The sequence below is a fragment of the Pithys albifrons genome, chromosome 16 (assembly GCF_047495875.1).
Source record: "Pithys albifrons albifrons isolate INPA30051 chromosome 16, PitAlb_v1, whole genome shotgun sequence".
Classification (NCBI taxonomy): Eukaryota; Metazoa; Chordata; class Aves; order Passeriformes; family Thamnophilidae; genus Pithys; species Pithys albifrons.
In genome coordinates, this window is record NC_092473.1 from 9,408,926 (window position 1) to 9,428,944 (window position 20,019).

Here is a 20,019-nt window from a genome sequence, read left to right on the forward strand (position 1 = left end):
CATTTAATGCCAAGGACTGTATAACTTCTGTCAAGAAGTATCCCAACGATTGCACAATATGTCATTCCTACACATTAATTTTACTTGCAAAAAGATGCCTCTGAGTTCTGCAGAATTTGTGATGCACTGGATTCAACCAGTCAGTGCACACTTTGTCTTGTACTTCCTGAACTTTCTCTTATTCCCCTTCCAGCAAATACTGTCTCTTTCCAATTTATCGCACGAGTCAGGAGATGCTTTAGAATAATTTAGAAGAAAAGATGACATTAATTTTATATTCTTTTGAAATAAACCCCCGAGTCAGTTGCATGAACTCTCCTGCAAAGGTAACTGGGAGGCACTGCAGGAATAATTTGTTGACAGGATACCTGGTCCAGAATATCTACATAACACCTCCTTTCTGGATGTTCTGCCCCTAAATCCATTGGTAGTAAGGCTGCAATTTATGAAGCCATGCACTTCTGACCAACATCAGCCAGCACACAATCATTTAGGAAGATGGACTTGGCACCTGCTCACTGGATGTGTCCCTCAGCATTTTCTGGGGGTGAGGAAAAGCTCCTTATGCGGCAGCAGCGACTTAATCTATTCCAAGGGAAGCACCACAGCACTGAAACAGATTAAGATGGATTAGGTTATCTGATCTACCTCCCTACCAATACAGGTTTGTTCTTGGAATACCTTTTAGATCTGGAGAAAATAAGGCAACCTGGACCTCCCTCTCCTGAGGCCCTACAATGTATCCATCAGAAATTATATCAGGAACATCCATCTTTTATCCACAGACAGAAAGATCACTTATTTGATAATACCTATAAATTCATTTTCAGAATGCTAATTAGAGCAGAGATCTGCAGCTTTCATTAATTTTTCTAATTCTACAAGGCAAAACATTCTAGCTATAAGGAGAAGAGTTTGGGGCCTTTGTATGGTCTTTCACTTTTTCATTGTATAATTTTCCCTTTAGCAGCCCAATAACATTAATGTCAACAGAGACAGTACTTTCTGAAATGGATTTTTGTACAGATAAGACAAAGGTTTCAGTCTCCTAAGAAAATGTACAAACCTTATTTGTCTCACAGCATTCCCAGCTGATAATCTGTCTCCGCTAAGGGAGAAATATCTCTTGCTCTGTAATGTCTCTATACTGCATTTTACCCCATCTGCTTTGAGTTAGTAGTAAGGCTGTGAATTCATGATTTCTAGTAATTACAGGCAGTTTTTGTGGTTTATTTAATGAGTGCTTCTAATTAAGAAATGGAAATACTAAACCTGTAAAGGCAAGAATTCTAATACTACTATTACGGGCACAATTTTTCACATTTTTATCATGTACAACGAGCAGCTGAGTTGCCTGTTTTGTAATGCATCTCAGCCAAGAAAGGTGGGGAATTCTAATGTTCAGCCAGCTTATCCCTCTCCAGGAAGGTCTAGACAATGCTCAGGAAATAAGGTTGAGGAGCTTGTTTCAAAAAAACACAGAAAAATATCTCTAAGACAGATATCCCTTGACAGTAAATTCCATTATTTTTTCTCAGATAGGGAAGGCAGCCCAGGAAATCCCATCCTGCACTAATCATCAGCTAAAGCCACTCAGCCATGCCTGATCCCTGGCAAAGGGACAGGCAACAGATGCACAAACCCTCTTTTACAGACTCTTCTCTTATCTATATGTTATCTACAAAAGCTTGAAATACATCTTTAATTACAGTCCAAGAGATGCCTTCATACCAAATCTAAACATCAACACAGAGGAAGCATTTAGGAAATCAACATGGGAACACAGACACTGCACACCTGTAGTAGCAAAGTCACTGTATGTTCACATGAACCATAACTGCATCACTTAATAAATATCAATTACTGTTTGTTCATAAAAAAGTGTTACCAGGAAACCCACATGGCAGGCTATGACACAGATTTCCAACAGTTTAAAAGTAATTGACCTCCATAAAATATAATTTAGGTAGTGAACCTGACTTTTTTTTTTTAATGGTTTAATTTAGAGGACTATGTTTGCAATACTAGCAAGAAGAAGCCTAAGAAAAGATTACTTTTAAGGACCAATTTCAATTAATTTATTGATAGATCTGCTGAAACATGATTCTGCTCTTAAATATTGTTGTCTGTTTGGATTGCTGTGCTGTAACATTCATAAACAAATTGTATTTTGGTAGAGGTGCCAAATATCATTTAGTCTAATTTGTTAAGAGTAGTTTCTTCCTGCCAGTAATTTGAAACACCTGCAGATCTCTGTCAAACACCATGAAGTGACCTGGCCTGACATCTTGGCCTTAGTCACCAGGTAGCAATAATGATGCACCAAATGCCTGCACCCTGCACTGGTAATGAGGCATCAAACGTGGTCCATGAAGATCCTGTTCCCCTGTGTGTGTCTTTGTGCAGAGTGCAGAGTGTAGCACTCAATGCTTGTAGCAGGATACTGGGAATGGCTGAATGATGGCTGCATCTCTGACTCTGAGCAAGTCATTACAATGCTACAATTTGGGCAATGAAAAAAAATACAAGACCCCAAATTAGTGCATATTTATGCAGTGTGTGTTTTTTTAAATGTTTGCCTTGATCTTTGTGTTTCTCTTGTACTGTGTACACAACAAGTCTAATGATGCATCTTTAGTACCTTCTTGGCATGCTGTGGGGATTAGTTAATGACTGCACGGCTCTTTGAAGATGTTCAGGCTATTTTATTTTTAATTAATGTTTGCAAGCTACTTTGAGCTTCTCTGATGAAAGGGCTTAAACAAGTAGAAAATTTCAGGAGGTTGTTAGTCCCACATACAAGAGAGCAAGATGAGGAAGTGTGCTGGGGTTGGCTGGGGTAGAGTGACTTTTCTTCACAGTGGCTGGTGTGGGGCTGTGTTGGGATTTGTGCTGAACACAGGGTTGATGATACAGAGATGTTTTTGTTAGGGCTTGGCAGGGCTCACACAGGCTTTTCTGCTTTACATAGTGCCAGGCTGATGAGGGGCTGGGGGTGTCTGGGAGGTTGAAAGGAGACACAGCCAGGACAGGTGACCCCAAACTGACCAAAGGGATATTCCAGACCATATGACATCGTGTTCAGTATGTAAAGTGAGGGGAAGGAGAGGGGGAAGGTTGGAGTGATGGTGTTTGTCTTCCCAAGTAGCTGTTACATGTGATTGGGCCCTGCTGAGCACCTGCCTGCCCGCGGGAAGCAGTGAATTGATTCCCTTTTTTTTTTTTGGCTTTGCTTGTGTGCACAGCTTTTGCTTTCCCTATTAAAGGGTCTTTATCTGAACCAAAGAGTTCTCTCACTTTTACCTTTCCAGTTGTCCCCCTGATCCCTCTGATGAGTGGCTGTGTGGGGCTTGGCTGCTGGCTGGGAGGAAGCAATGTGAGATCATGGGAGAAAGGAAACAGCTCTTTGTCAGGTACCTGAGATATGTAGGTAAATAATAATGAAATTAAAAATAAAAAGTTAAAAAATGATGAGACAACCATACTGTTCTGAGAAATGGCAGGTCCCCATACATGTGCTGTCTAGGAATTCTGAGACACACAAAGGAATGACTATAGTTTTATGATACAGCTCTGACAGTTCATTCTAGCCGAGGATTGGTTTCATATGTTGACAAAAGAATATTCTCACCTCCTTCCTCCTTGCCCTACGTACTCCTGGGACACAGAAGTGGTTGGCAAACCCAGAGATTCTTATTTGCAAGAGCTGTGAAGTAGATTCCCATTAAAATCAGCACCAAAACTCTTTAGGCCCAGTTTCATAAAAAACTTCAAACCATTCAGCCACTGAGGAGTAAAGTGTATCTTTACAATAACAAAATGTGAGTGTTCTGCTTTGCATCCTCTCAGTCATCCAGCTGGCACAGAGCTGCCACACCTCGATTTATCCAGTGTTTCTGGGGCTTGTCTGAAGGGAGTTCAATTGAGAGAACATAGTTGGTGGAGTGGCCAGTGGTGGATAAGACACCTCTTCTTTCACTTGTCTTGTATACAGGGCATGAATAGATGTTCATATGAAGAAATTTGGAACTTTCTCCAGGTTTCAGCCAAATTATGGGCAAAGGATCATAAAGGACTTTTGGTAGTGATTCTCCAATTACGCAGGATTCTCTATCCCATCGTGCACCTTCCAAAAAAAGACCTCTCACATAAGCTCCATCTTGTGGTGTTTTCTCCATTGTGTGCTCCTCTTTCATCACCTAGAATGATTAAACCATTGCTTGATTTTGTTTTTATCTGGAGTATATTAGATCCTGTAAGTAATAGTCCAAAATTTCTCCTTTAAATAAAATCTCTGTTAGTCTGAAAACCCTATTTTGTGCTGCCCTATAACGTGCTTCAAGCGAAACAAAATTCTTCTGCATTTTTCTTACCTCAAATTCAAATCCAATGTGGTCGATTGGGATGGTGTATTTTCTGGCATAGTTTTGTAAAACACCAGTCAAAAAAGACTGAGTGAAGAAGAATCCTGAGAGCCAAAAGACTGTGGGTGGCCCATGGTCAACCCAATCCTGAATATGAAAAATAAAAACAAATGTAAGAAAAAAATACATTTGAGGCCTCACTGTGCCAATTCACCAGAAGAGGGATGTCTTTGCAGATACACTCAAAGAGCACAGTGAGATCTAAACCCTGATGGGACCCTCAGTTCCTTGATGGGAACCATCAGTTCTCTGTTTTGCAGAGATAACAAATCACAGAAGTCAGTTACTCACAATGACAACAAAAATAATCACTCATTCTGAAACAAACAGGACTCAGTGCTACTGAGAAACAAATGTCAGAAAGTAGCAAAAGCATATGTTTTATGGGCCTAGATCCTGCCCAGCAAAAACAAGCAAAGTGATTGAATTTGGACACTTTTATCAACATACCCTCTTTGACAGTCAGGTAAACACCAATCTCCCAACATGAAAAAAGGTCAAATTTTTATACATAGTCTCTTCCCTGATCACTCTGAGGGCACTCACTACACAGCAGATCCTAGGAGAGGAAATCATTCCAGCACCAAGATGCCAGACAAGGAGATCTTGGGCCTTCTCCACACAGGCAGTAGGAAAAAACGAAGAAAGGACAGAGTGTCCTCACACTACTGTAAGTTATTTGGAGCCAAAAGAAGCCCATGCAGTGATCCAGCAAATAGAAGATGTCTGATTCACTTCTTCCTTGATTTCTCCTCTCCTGCCTTGTATGGGGTTCCACTACATCTCAGCACCTCAGCTACTTAAGGCACATTTGAAATGTTAAGTAATTTTAAAAGAGTGCTAAGAGAGCAAGGGAAATAATGGAAGGGTGAGGGTGAGTTAAGAATAAAATAGCTGTTCAAAAAGTATGTGGAAATGGTTTTACTTTTTACTTAAACTGAAAGAGAACGGATTTACAGCTACATATATAAAATGTAATAGTGCCTATTATGCACTGTTTCTAAAGCATTCTCACACCCAGTTCAGTGTCCTTTGAGCAGGGAAGTCAAGACACCAATGCAAACTCAAATGAATCCTCTAGAAACAGAAGAATGGGAACTATCAATGGCAGCACTGGATTAGCACCAAGGGATTACACTCCCAACTCACCCTGCTGAGCAATTGCCCAGCCAATTCCAGTGCTGTTAATGCAGTGTGTGTTTGGCCACGGGGATGTGTGGATAGTTCACAGCCTGGAGCTCTCAGGGCACTGCTGGGTGAGGATTGACACCCACTGTACCCCCTCATCTTTCAGCTGCAGCCCTGTCAGTGTCAGCTCAGCGTACCTGGAAGAAAACCAACCGACAGAGGAGATCGGACACGTAACTCCCCAGTGGCTTCAGTGATGGGTAGGATTTGGCAGCCCACATAGATGGCACTTTCCCCACCAGCATGCTGTTGAACACATCTTCAAGTTCAGAAGACATCAGCACTAGGCCTTTAATGGCTTTTCTTATATTAATGAGGCTGCTCCGAACAACTTCAGTAAGCCTTCAGATTAAAACAAAGAAATTGTCATCTTACTATTTACTCCTTGCTACTTGGCTAAAGACCTCTGAGTCCAACTTGAATGAAGGGTCAACCAAAGCTGGTAAATGTCCTGAGAGAAGTTCCTTATCTCTCCTGTAGTTATCAGAACTCTTACTTAACTTTAGAGAAGCAAACAAAATAAAAACACACACAGAGAAATAAAAGACAGTGAAAACTTCCACTTTAGACAAGGGAAATACAGTGACAAGAGCTTTAAAGCTTTTAACACTAATGACATAGTGTGCTGTGAATATTGGGGCCTGGCTATCACTGACAAAGAATAAAGCAGGCTGCCTTAGCCCAACACAACAAACTCAAATCTGATTTAAGTTCATACTCTTAAGAATACAGGTATTGTTTCTATATTGAGGTACTCAGCTACAGCTTTCAAGTATTTTTAAAGGATTCACCCAAAGCAGAATCTAACGTGGTAAGAAAATTGTCTTGTAAAAGGCTTACAACTGTTTAAGGCTCATGAGCAATTTGTACTGATGAACACAAGCACGTTTCAGTATCAGCAGTTCCACACACAACACTGAGCCATACCTGTTAAATCGAATTAGTTCTTGCCTAAGAACTGTATTCATGGACTCCTCGTAAAGTACTGGGTATGCCTTCATAACCTCTTCCATATCGAAGTTACTTGGTAATTTGGATAGGATGTCCTGTGCCAAATCTTCAACAATTTCCTGAAATCACAGGTTTGCAGTCAATAAGGAATATTCTTTCCCACCTCACCTCCATATTTTTATTGAATAAATTCCACAAAACACTATAGATTTTATATTTTTTTTTCCATACAACCACATAAGTATTTTAGTTCATTTTCCTACAGAGTGCTTTCATGCTCTTACTTGCTTTGGGCATCATCCTATCTGTCAGTCTCCACATGTGCCTGCTTGCTCCTTTTTTCTTCTTAACACATTTAAATTTGTTAGCAATTTTGGTTTAATTTGCAAAAAGGTTTTAGGTGACTTCTAAGGAAATAGGCAAGAGGACAGACAAGCATAATCCTATTACTGCCAATGAAAGAAAAGACAAAGCATGCAGCATGGGAAAAATGATGGAAGGCCACCTGAATATCCCAGCCAGAAGAGAAGCTTTATTTACAGCTAGTAGACATCAAAGAACATGATCACTACAAAACCCTACAGGAAATGAGGCTACATCAATTCCACTTTTCAAGAATCCACTTGTATATAAAATATAGGATGTCAAATCTGAGAGGCTTGAAATGTCATTTGTCTATATATCAAAAGGGCACAGATTTGGCTTGAGTAACCTGAGCTGCCAGGACATGATGAAGAATTCCCAGCATCTCCACAAACAAGTCCCACAGAGGGGTGGATGACAGTGAGGTCCATGTCCAAGTGCTTCTATCCTGTCACAGCCTCAAACAAAGTGACCTGTTTGGAACTGTGGAAACTGAAGCAGCAAAGGGGAAGCAAAAAAATCATGTCTCAAATCCCAGCATTCAATGAGCAATAACAGACTTTGTAGCACAGACTTCACAAGGAAGACAACTTCTGCTTCTAATGAGCTTATATTGCTTTCCTGATGGCTGAATGACTTGATCTAACTTCCTGGCACTCTGGAGTCTGCCCCTAGTGAGAAGGGCAGGGATGGTCATACAACCACTGCTGGATGAAGTCAGGCAGTGCATGAACTTTCCTCACTGGAATTTGTAGGCTGGACTTAATGTCATGCTTTAAAATTGCCTAGAGATAGATGTGACTTGAGGTGCACTACCAAACATGATGTTTAACTGTGTTCTAACTTTAATTCATGACTGAAGTAAAGCCCTTTACTCTTATTTTAAAGCACAAAAAATGAAAGAAGCATTCGAACTGCATGTTCTACACAGGTGGGGTTGTGTGGTATTAATCTGTTTTAATGCAAAGGCCTGAAGGTATCTTCCATCTTTAAAGGTGCTATGCCAAAATCCATCTGCTTCTCTACAGGGACATTCACATCTACTCCCAATGCCACAGTCTCGTAATGAGAGGTCTTTGATTACTCTGAGACTCAGGACATGACAGGAAAGGGCACCTTTCCAGAGTGCAAGTTGATCTTTCCTCCCTGTTACCTGAGGGGACTTGCCACCTCCTCCTGCTTGTCTAGGCAAAGTCAGGAGCACTCCATGGAAGAGCTGGTTAGTCTCCTGGTTCTCCTTGGTGATGTCTGCATTTTCATGAAGTCCAAACACTTCAGGGTGTGTTGTAATTGGCAAACTTCGTATGTATTCAATGTAAGACTGTAAAACAAACATTCAGGTACAGAAATCACGCAATGCAATATTCATAAATCATCAGTAAATCCAACTTGAACAGAACCTTCCCATTTACAATCAGACACAGCAGTTCCCTGTTAAAGACACTCAGTAATTTATTTATACAGTCCACAGAGATAGATATAAAAGTTTTGAGTAATTCAAAGACTCATTGAGGAGTCATTACCACCCTCATGTAAGTGGCAAGAGAAAGGAAAGTACATTAGAAATATCCAAGGAGTGCCAGCAGAAATCACAGGAGGGTGTGGGATGCTGTGTGTATCACCCCTACAACAACTGAGGGCTACACTAATAGGTAGGATTTGAGCACATTCATTATCTCTGTGCAGCTGTTAGAAGGAAAAAAGGGGTGAAAACTGACTATATACCTGTCTTTCCACCTCTTCCTCCTGACCACTGCTTTCAAGGCAAAGTGGTTGCAAGAGGGTACAGAAGTACCCTGTAAATTCCTGAAGCCTCCTATTGGCTTTCTAGAACTGTCCTGGACCTGCACAGGGGTGACTCTTTGCATCAACAAATGTGACAATATTAGACAATTGCTACGTCCCCACTGGGGTGTGGTAGAATTTAAATACCAGATTCATGTTTCATACATGAGATAATTCTGGCCTGGCTTCATGATCTTATGGGGTTTATTTTCTATTTGTTGTGTTCAGCATATCAAAGTACAGTGCAGGTAGGTTTCTTCCCAATAACTCAGAGAGAATTTACACCTGTTGTCTTCTCACCTCATAAGGGCCATGTGGTGGTATGTAGTAGTCCTCTGCAGCTGAGAGCATATACTTGTCCTGCTCTATATCCTTGTTGTAGACTACAGAAAGAAGGGACAGGAGAAGACGCCTGTCTTTATCATCTGTCACTCTTCCTCCATAGTTACACTCCCCTGGGAAAGGACAAAGAAAACCAGGACCAAAAAAAAGAACGAAAGTCAATAAACAAATAAAAATTGTTTTGCAATAATGTGAAACTCTACTAAGCTGAAGCTCCAAATCTCCAGATCTTCAAAAGTTTTTAGATCTTATACTTCAATCAATTCAATGGAAATTAGGCATTTGAACATCTTTGGAATTATGGGCTGAATTTACACATCTTCATGATGAAAGGTTTAAGGAACACTATGAGTTGGTCTGAGAAACTGCTACTCAGATTCCAGAATTCGTTGTCATAAAACTAATCATAATATTAACAAAAATCAAGAATGACAAGGCTCACAAAGGAGGTGCCAAAAAGCAACCAAGTCATGTACACAGCTCAACATCTCCTGCTTCAAAGCCATGACTATTATCACACCCTTGGGTAAACTGCCAAAGGTTACTGTGCCAGGCTCACATTGATCAGCGAAGGTGAAACAGAGGCCATTGATGGTTTTGTTTGATGTATATGAAGCAAAGATTTGCTGGACCATTTAGTAATTCTTCTAGCTACATACAAGTCAAAACAGCAATGACATCTGAGGGCTTGGAATCCAACTCCAAGGACAATTGAACTCCAACATCCACCAATGGCAACCATGTTGTATGTGGAAGGCCAAGAAAGCAAACCTGAGTGGAATCCACTCAGTTTGTCAAAAACTCACCAGTTTATCACTGTCCCAGCTGAAAGTGCCCAGCAAAGTCAACACATGAGAAGATGTAATGCCTGTACCTGTTAGATAGGTCAGAGCTTCAAATGGGATTTCTTCATATTCATTCAGAAACATCTGGATCTGTTGCATACTTATTCTGAGGTCGGATTCATTGAACTCATATGGAATATTCCAACCTGTTCAATTCAGAAAAGATAGACAGGGCAGTGGTGCACTGTGCTGACAGCTGGGCCCAGGAAATGATGGCATTGGTACTACAGAGCTGAAGATACCACCTGCCAGACAGTTCCGAGAAGAGCCCTGGAACATACCAGGCTGTTTATTCCACATGGGACAACGTGACTCCATAACAATACTGTATCCTAAGGCACTATCACCATCATTCTGTATAATTAAAATGCAAACATAGGTATTTTGACATCACACTCTCCTGAAAATTGTATTTTACTGGCTTGGTACTTTCAGCTAATCTGTTGCAATCTGGACGCAATGAGAACAGGAGTTTTAATTCATTTATTGGCTCTATTTTTTAATCAACCTGTCCATCTATTAATACTGTTAGTATAGACATTCAGAGTAACATTAAGCATAGATGTTGCTTTTGTAAATGGCCTCTTTGTCACTTACAAAATTTCTATTTTTACTTTATAGCAATATATGAGTGTCTTCACACTGGCAGTTTAGTGTTTATTTAAACAGCTGCCTATTAAAATAGTGACAGTGGCTTTCAGTCAAAATAATAACAGCAACCTGTTATGAGGGAGACAGACCCAGCTGGAATGGCAGACTGGGAACTTCATGGACACCAGCAGAGAGCATAAACTTTATGGTGTTGTAAAAATGGGATCTCTAATTCCCTAAGTTCTATATGTCATGCATAAATTCTATAGTTTTCTACATATCTCAAGATTATAGAAATAGCTGAAGCACAAATCTTATGATACATATCTTTTCATTACTGTGTTGTGAACAACACACTGCAGCTACACACTTGTTTCACAGCAAATAAATCTATGTACTAGCTTTGATAAAACAAAGTACGCACACAAATAACAAAAGCAGAATTGAAGTAGCCACATTTTTCATTAGAAAAATTTAAAACTGGAACTAGATTTGACTGTTAGTAAAAACGAAAGTAATAAATTAATAATGTAGTAAGCTATAATTTAATGTAATTACTGTATAATGTATTTATTTGGAAAAATGGTATTTTCTAGTCCTCCCCCAGGGTAATACTTTTAGTACCTTCCAGAGTAACTTTGCTTGAATAAGAATCCCTGCAAATAACAGCTTTTAAGCTTTATTATATTGCAGGTTGCACTCTTGTACCACTGCTAACAATACTGCCTTTCTGCAGAGAGACTACAACAATGCATTTCAACACCACTAATCTTTTTTGAAACAAACTGCAAAATAATCTAAAACTTACCCAGTGGGCCAAAGTTTCTCCTTTCCTGCACAATAGCATGAAAAAAGCAAAGGCCAAACAGCAGCTTTTGCCACATCACAGGCTTTTGGCAGCTGCCAAAGAACACAGGGTCGGAAATGGGGTCGTTCAGGTACGACCGGAGCAGGTTCACTCTAACGCCTTTTGGAGGCTCATTTGTCATTTTGATGCCATTCTGGAGGATACTAACAGGAAACTTTTCTGATGGATAACTAGTTAACCACAACCTAAAAGAAAGTTTGAAAAGTACTTTATCAAAAAATCGTTAATATTGACAAATCCTGCATGTTGATCTGTAGAAGACTAAGTTTTACTACTTGCTTAACTACAATGATGACATCTGACTTTGTTCTGAAATGCAGGCATAGAGTAGATTACATTGGACAGGTAGAAAAGATGCCATTTAATTATGGATCTTTGTTTTATCACTGCACATAAAGAATATAAACTATATACTGAGTCATTTACACAAAAGTAGTTTAATTTCTTTTGAGTAGTGTCTTCAGCAAACAAGAAATACTCACATTAAAATGTGCAAAACACTAAAACCCCTACCTGAACTTTTCATTGGTATTCTCAGGCACTATAACTTCCTCACAGATTTTTTCCAAGGCAGGCATCCAGCTAGTTGCAAGGTGGCAGTTTTGCAGCACTACCCAGGTTCCATCAGTAATAGCCTGATGAATCATTTTTGCTGCTATTGGGCCCTGGCCCTGGCCAAGTGAAACGGTTTGAATGCTCATACTTCCCATGCTGACATCATCAGCAAATTTTAGTAAACCTGTGATGGCAATTTTTAGACATGCAAACAAAGATAAAGTCTATTAGAAAATAGAATATGTTACATTCATCATTTCTATAATGTAAACAAAGGGACAAAAGTCAACACATATTTTACTCAATTAAAGAAACCCAAACAAAAGCACCTCAACAACCCAGAAGTCGTATCAAATGCTGCATGAGTCTGTTTCTGAGGCATATACTAAATTATTTTTATTTAGTTAGGGATATAATTTATTTAGGGTTATAAGGTATTACAAAAAAACCCTCAAAGCAAAAACTAGGCAGGTTAAATGGCTGTTCTCTTCCTTGGTCCCAAGGGTTCAGTTCCAGCCTGCACTACAGCTCTCGACTCTGTTGCCTGGGTACAATTGCTGATGGGGGTTGAGCTGCAAATTGGATCTTTAGATCTGGTTAAAAATAGCCCTCCAGCTTTGCTACCAAACCCAGCACCTTCTGGAAAGACATCCTTATGGTATGGCTCCATATTACAATTATTTTGGCTGAAAACCAGATTTAAAAATAATCTGGGTGGTTATACTTTAAAGGACATTTAAGAAATGTGTTTTTAAGTGTGGCCATATACACCATCTAATTAGTAACTGAGAGGGAGGAAACTTTCTGGAGGAGGGGTTGCAACAAAGACTGGGGCAAGTCTCCAACACCCACTGAAAGAATTGTAATGCAAGTATAAATTATAAACTGGTCTGGATGCTACAATCTGTTAGATCCCTAAATTGCTGCTCAGACATTTCATCACCACTATATTCATCCCACCCTCCAATATTTTTACTATCATTGTTGATATATGGGCAGATGCAAATGTTTGATATTCTATCACTGCTGTATTGTATTTTAAAGAGACTTTAAAGATCAAATGAAGGGGCCTATTATCAGTTTAGTCATACTCAGTGACATTTAACCAGATAAAAAGAGATATTTTTAATAGCAATCTCACCTGCCATAGGATCAGCACCTGGTGATAATATAAAAATCAAAGGGACACAACAATTTGAATCGCTGTAGCTTCTCCCAAGATCAAATGTGGGTGGTTCAATAAATGTTCTCCCCATATTTTCCACAATGAACATCTGCACTGCGGGGATGATCTTGTCTGGCCGCAAACACCTGAGGATAACCATGCGATCCAACCCCGAGAGCCGCCTCCACTCGTCTGGGAAGGGCTCCTCGTGGGGCCTCACCGAGTCATAGATTGGCTTCCACTTGGAAAAGTTGTCTCTTACATGTTCCATTAGTCCCTGGAGGTTTGTCAGGCAAGATGCACGTACGAACTCAGCCCATGATTTGTTGGACAGCCAGTCTGGAGCTGGATTGGGGTGAGGATTATCCAGAGCAACACCTCCTGTCAGCAGGAAGCGCCAAACCTCATCGTCTATTTGGTCTTTTCCTTTCATAATGCCCACTGTCAGCAGCAAGGAGAATAACACCTTATCCTTTTCAAACAGTGAACGGCAGACATTATTGTAGATGCTTACTGTGAAATGCTCAGTTATGTTTTTAATTCTCTGTTCTAGATTTCCACTCTTTTTGCTTTTAGAAATAGATTGAACATACAAGTTAATGAACCAAGTCAATGAATACTGGTACATAGGTTCAATGTTTGCCAGATCAGAGATGCAGAAGAAGACAACAGCTGAATGAACAGCAACAGGCTTGTACCCCATTCGAGTAGAATCTATTTCCTTCTCAGTTAAAGAGGAAATTTTTTGCTTTTCAGAGATTTCTTCAGATAACACTTTCGATGAAGACAAAATTGTAATTGCTGTTTCATCTTCTAAGATGTTTCCTTCTGAATGGGAAAGGACCTCCAGGATTTTATCTTCTATTTCTTTCAGTTGTTTCTTGTTAGCTGCGCTTTCTATAATGAGTTGATTCTTTTTTTCTTCTAGCTCAGGCTTTTCCTTTGCAGCTACAATTCCAAGAAGCTGGTCCTGAAGACCCAAAGGTGTAATCATGAAATTGAGTAGACAAACTTTCACAGCCACCTCAGGGAAATAATGAGGATTTCTTAAGTGGGTTGTCATGTAAAACCTGAAGTCTCTTGAATACTCAAGTATATTTTCCCCTAATTTCATGTATTCTACTCCTTGTTGTTTAAATGTTTGCTTTAATAAAATGGGTTCTATAAAAGCATCTAATTCCTCACCAATATTTTCTAGCAAGACTGGTGTTCCAAGCTGAATAGCAGTTTCTAATGTCCTCACATAATGTGAGTCAGATAATTTGATAACTGACAGCTTGTTAGTTTTCTCCATATTTTTTATCCACTTGTTAGCTTGCCTTTGAGGATCTATCATCAAAGCCCATCTTCTTGAGTTAGAAACAATTATCCCATTGTCAACGGAAAAAGAATCAACTGGCAATCCAGCAATCTGCCATGCTCGGATTTTGACAGGATCCCCCAAAGTATTACTTAAGGTAAAATCACTGGAGCATGGGATGTTCTTCTCACTGCACAGAACCTGCCACTGCTTCTGACACTTCAGGCGGTAATCGACAGTAAAGGCTCCCAGATAGGCCACAGTTCCTGATGATAACAACACATCTCCCACAAGGTCTGTGTAGCGAATTCCCAACAACCGTGCAGCTTCTGTCCACCTCTCCTTCTCTCCACCCAGACCATTAATCAGCTGCTCAGCTCTCACAAGCTTTTGCGAACAACGTTCAATATTCTCTTCCAGTTCTCTCTTCCGGTTATTCATTTTGTCAAACTCATCTTGCAAAGCTTGAAGGCGATCAACTACCTCCTTAAGTTCTGCTTGTTTTACTCTTAACTTCTGCATCTGAACCTCCAGTATTTCCTCTGCCCCCTTCAACCGCTCACGCTTCGGGGCCACCACCTTCTGCACACGGTCATACACCTCCATGGCTCGCACCCACTTGCAAAGTCCTTCACAGGCAGATGACACATTTTTCACCACTTCTGGCTGAAAATCTGCATGACCAATAAACTTGTCCCTAATCCTCTTCATTATAGCGGGAGGAATATTATCCTTGTCGTACTTCTGTAACTTCTCAAGGAACTTGATATCTGAAAGTATTTTTTTAGCTGGGCCCCAGTAGTCTTCAACCATTTTACCTATATTGCAAATAAGACTAAAATCAGGCTTAATACATAAATGTTCAAACTGAAAAATACTTTGAAACATAAAATTAAGAATTAACAACAATGATTTTGCAATGGAATTTTACTGTGCAAAAACTGTTAAATAGTTTAACAAAACTATAGGAATTCAGATGGAAACTTCAGCATCACTAACTAATCTAATACTTATTAATTGCATATGAATTCTAAATTAACCAAACACATTAAGGGAAACAAATTACTACAGTGTTTTCTTCAACACAGTCTATTAGATAAATCAGTACCTATGTATAAGTAATCCTTCCTAATCTAGATAAGATAGTTTTGGATGAAAGGCATTTATAGAATTCTTATTTTCAATTATGAAGAGTTGAACTGTAAGGGCACCTTACAAATTCTGTGCAATTCCGCAATAACAACATAAACCCCACAGAAAAAGCTTGTTAGAGTCATCACCTATGGCAGGGGTAAAACTCGAGTTCTGCTTCCCAGCATAACTGATAGATTGGAAGCAGGGATTACAGGGGAAATACAGGTGAATGGTGCACAGCACACCTCAGCTCCCAGACTTCACCAAAGCAATGCAAAACTCAAGACTGGGACAAAGCAGGCTGAAGAGATGACTCTGGGCTGGTGACTGGGATCATATTTACAAAGCGTGGCCAACAGCATCGAGCAAGGGCAGGATGTGACCATGGCCAAGGCAGCCTTGGCTGTTCAGTGCAGTGCAAACCACTGCTCAGCAAACACACACCTGGTGTGCACGTGCAGCTGCTGCACTCACACCAGCAGCACTTCACCAGCACACCACAGTACTACCCCACTCATTCCTAGGGCAGGGATAACAAATGCCACATGATTACCACTGCCACTTGGGTCAGGTTTTCTCTCTGGTTTAGTTCCCCTCATGATACAGATACTCTCCATGATGAGCTTAACAGGGCCAGGTGGATTCTGCATGGATTTCACAAGGGAGATGTCTGAAGGATTCAGAGTATCGAGAGCTGCCTGTGCTGCAGCCAGAGCTGGCAGGGCCTCAGCAAGGTCTGCTTCACATTCATCCTGTGAAGACATGGGGCAGAAACATGTAAACCATACAATACCAGCTCAGCAGCCTGATCACCCCACACAGCCTCAGAGAACCTTCTCTCTTGTTAAGTACTCAATAAAAAGACTCTTCACAAGATCATGTTTCTTGAAGAGAAAACTACTTTCACAATTTGACTGCACAGTTTAAAGAGAGGTTTGTAGAGAAATTAGTAACTTCCATAAACTGAACTGATAGCTGAAAAAGCCAGACAAGCTTTCAATATCAAAGTCTCTCTGGTCTGGCAATGAGAATTAAAATAAAGGTTAGATACACTTTTTCTTAGCTAAATCTTACACTGCTGATCAGGTGGAAAATGGATGCTGTGTAGCTTAACTTCTTATCATATACTCAGATCTCAGTAGTTACCTATCTTATCTATCACTGACATTTCCAATTAGTTAAAAAAAAAAAAGTATTGAGGCATCCTGCAGCTTCCCACAAGAAATTCTGTTATGGAGGTCTGGCTATGGCATTATCTCTGAAGTTATGTCTAACTGGACTCCCTGCAGCCCTGTGCCAAATGATCTCAGCTAACTCCAAATGAAGTGTCTTTGGACATGGAGACAGTATAAACTCATTATTCAATCTGTTGAAAATGAGAATATATTAGTATAGAAGTGAGAGCTTTTGGAAAATGGACTAGAAAGGGAAGCTATGCAGTACTATGACATACTGTCATGCTCCAAACAGCCAAAATTCACCGTGTTTGTATTGAGAACATGTCATTCATCATCATCTCTTGTAACTCAGTTATTTTCAGAGCTCAGCTCACCCCATTAACACATCACCACAGCTCCCATTTCCTGGGAGCCCACCCTGCTCCAGGCTTGGCCCCTGCACTACCTTAATGCCCTGGGCAACTGCAGCTGCATCATTGGCCTCTTTTTCATCTGCTGACACAACTTCCTTTACTGCATCTACTTCAACTGTTTCCTTTTCAATCTTGATCATCATTTTGTCTGTTTCAGCAGAAGTTTGAATCAGTTCAGGCTGAAGGGCAGTCAGTTCTTTCTGCATCTCTGCAACCTGATGAATGCAACAGGAAATCAAGTAACGATCTGTGTAAACATTACACACATTTCACATCTTGATGTCTCAGGAAGAAAGATCAGAAGACATTCTATTAATACAATCTAAAAAGGGATATTTGATCTAAAGAATTATTAATAGTTCTCTAGTCTATTTTTACTAAGAGCTGTTTGATTTAACTGAATAGCTTTTTTTAAAGTATTATTATCATCATCTATGCAATACACTTGCTTTTTTAAGATCCACTTCATTTCAATAATGAAGAATAAATGGATTAATTCCAATTTTAGCTCACAATCAGTTTCAGTTTATGAAACCCCAAATAATCCTTTATTGCACAGGTGGAAAACAAAATCCAGAAGAAACCTGGAAGGAAACACAGAGTTGGTGACAGGAACAGCTGCAAACTGGATGCTCTTCTTCATTCAGAAAGTATCTGGAAGCACCTTCACTTTGCATCTTGGAAAGATCAATCCCTGGATCACATGGGTTGGAAAAGGGAGTTATTTCTCTGGAACCTGACCAATTTCCTACTGGGAATCTACTCAGGAAATAACGTTTATTATCGTCTTACAACATTCTTCAATCTCTCACCCCTTTTGAAAAGGATAATAGGTGCTGAGATGCTGAGATATGAATTCTCCATATAAGGTTTTGAGAAAATAATGGAATTTATAAAGGCTATTCCTTCAACATTTAATGAGTACCATTTAATTTAAATGGATGTTAATTTAGTTTTCTATTAAGTGCTATAATCCAAACTTAGAGATCACAATTGCTTAAAGTGACTAAGCAGTAATGTAACTTTTCCTACTGGCTTTCTGTAGAAAACGATCAATAGCATCAGAATGCAGTGAAGAGCAAATTTACTAAATTTTATTTCTGTAAGTTTTAACCATACAGACCCCGTACTAAAGTGTGCATATGCCACATATCCAGCATTTTCATCTGAAATTTACCTGTAAAGATGCAAATTCAAGCTTTTGAAGACCCACAAGATAACGAGTTCTCATCATGTCAACTTCTTCCCTTTTTTTATTCAGCAGAGTCTTAAAGGTAAGAATCAACTCAACGTAGGAAGTTGGTGTCACGTAGTTGTGTCTCCTCAGTATCGCGTAGTAGCTGATGGAGAGATCTCTCACACTTTCTTGGAAATATTTGCACAGTGACACAACCCTGGAGAAAATTTTTCCACATTACTTTGAAAGTACAACCTGTCTTTATGTTAACTATCAGAAAATTACTCTAAGCTTATGAGATCATACTAGTGTTAGGGCAGACAGAAGGGTATTTTTGCCATTATTAGAAATATTTTGGACACCTTTCAGAGAAACATCAAATACATACATCTGGGGATCTTTGACTTGCACTGATATTTATAAGGACACTGTCCTGATCAAACATGTTGGGGGCACAAGGGGCAGGGGAACAACCACTTGGTTCATATGTTTCTTGACAGATAAGTTCATACTCTTTTCTAATGTCATCTTTGAGTTCAATATCCTCTAAAAACTTGTTAGCAACCATTTCCAAAGCATCTGTAGGCCAGGTTTGGAACCAATCAATGGTGCAGCAGTTTATCAGTGAAGGGAACATCCGTAATCGATTCCGAAATGCATCTCCAATAGGACTCATGGCTTCAAAAATAAAACAATAATTGTTATTCTAAGTTTCTTTGCAGTCAAGAAATAGAAAAAAATCCCAAAACCTAAACAAAAACATGCTAAGAAACAACACATTGAATACACACCTAAGACAATATGCAAATTTTTCTTCACCCTTTCAATAAAGTAACTGTACATAGCAAGGGGAGTGGCTTCAATTTTCCTGTTCTCCATCCTTGCTGCACCTTGCATCTTCTCAACAATTTCAGCCTTCTCATCTGCTGCAAAGATATTAGGCACATCACCAGTGTTTAAAAGCATGTTGATATCTTCCACAAATGCTTCATCCTTTATTTGATTATCACAGAACAAAAAGGACACATTGATGTTACCAACACCTGCTTTCAGCATGACTTGTTTAATGTCATCTTTCCATTCAGTGATCCCATAGGACTTGGTGATTTCAACCTGAAAGAGCTCGAAGGAGTTCATGAAGGTGGCCAGCTTGGTCGCGCTCTGCCGGCCGCTCCCGCCGACCCCCACCAGCAGCAGGTGGCCATTGTCCTGTTTCAGTACCCTGCATATCCTTGAGATGTGCTCAATAGCAAACTTGAACATGACTAAGGACATTGGTGCTTTGCTGACATTGTTGTATTCCTCAAGATAGTACTCCATGACACTTGTCAGCTGCTTTAAGTCTGTGATTTCATCATATACTTTGATGCTACTGCTGGGCTTTAAATAGTCTCCAAAGAACAGGCTGCGAATATTGTCATCAGAGACTTTTCCAGTAGGTGAGAGATGACTCAGTACCTAGGGAAAAGACAAGAATCAACACATAATTCTAACTATTAGAGAATTATTTTCCTTAAAGTCATAATAATCTTTATCTGCATAGTATTAATAGTGCAGAAAGCACTGTTTTCCACTATCCTAGTTACTGTCTTAATCTGGGAAAGAATACTGCAGGCTGAATGCAAGTTTCCACATATGCACACCCCACAAGGAGGTATTGCTGTCAAATACAGGACAAGTTCCCAAGAGGCTTCTCAGAAATGTACCCACTACACCCACTGACTTATCCAAATAATTAAC

The 20,019-nt window shown here is 39.8% G+C and overlaps 1 protein-coding gene across 1 annotated transcript in view; it reads right to left on the minus strand.

The window, feature by feature from the left end:
* Positions 1-2,567: 2,567 nt before the first annotated feature.
* DNAH3 (dynein axonemal heavy chain 3) overlaps positions 2,568-20,019 on the minus strand; it is a 54,487-nt gene continuing 37,035 nt past the window's right edge. The window contains 15 exon segments of the mRNA XM_071570880.1: positions 2,568-4,199; positions 4,374-4,511; positions 5,750-5,954; positions 6,540-6,682; positions 8,080-8,247; positions 9,012-9,166; positions 9,928-10,044; positions 11,298-11,542; positions 11,871-12,096; positions 13,054-15,195; positions 16,065-16,263; positions 17,135-17,317; positions 18,280-18,496; positions 18,792-18,957; positions 19,071-19,737. Of these exon segments, the coding sequence (XP_071426981.1) occupies positions 3,846-4,199; positions 4,374-4,511; positions 5,750-5,954; positions 6,540-6,682; positions 8,080-8,247; positions 9,012-9,166; positions 9,928-10,044; positions 11,298-11,542; positions 11,871-12,096; positions 13,054-15,195; positions 16,065-16,263; positions 17,135-17,317; positions 18,280-18,496; positions 18,792-18,957; positions 19,071-19,737 (5,325 nt within the window). The 3' untranslated portion in view covers positions 2,568-3,845.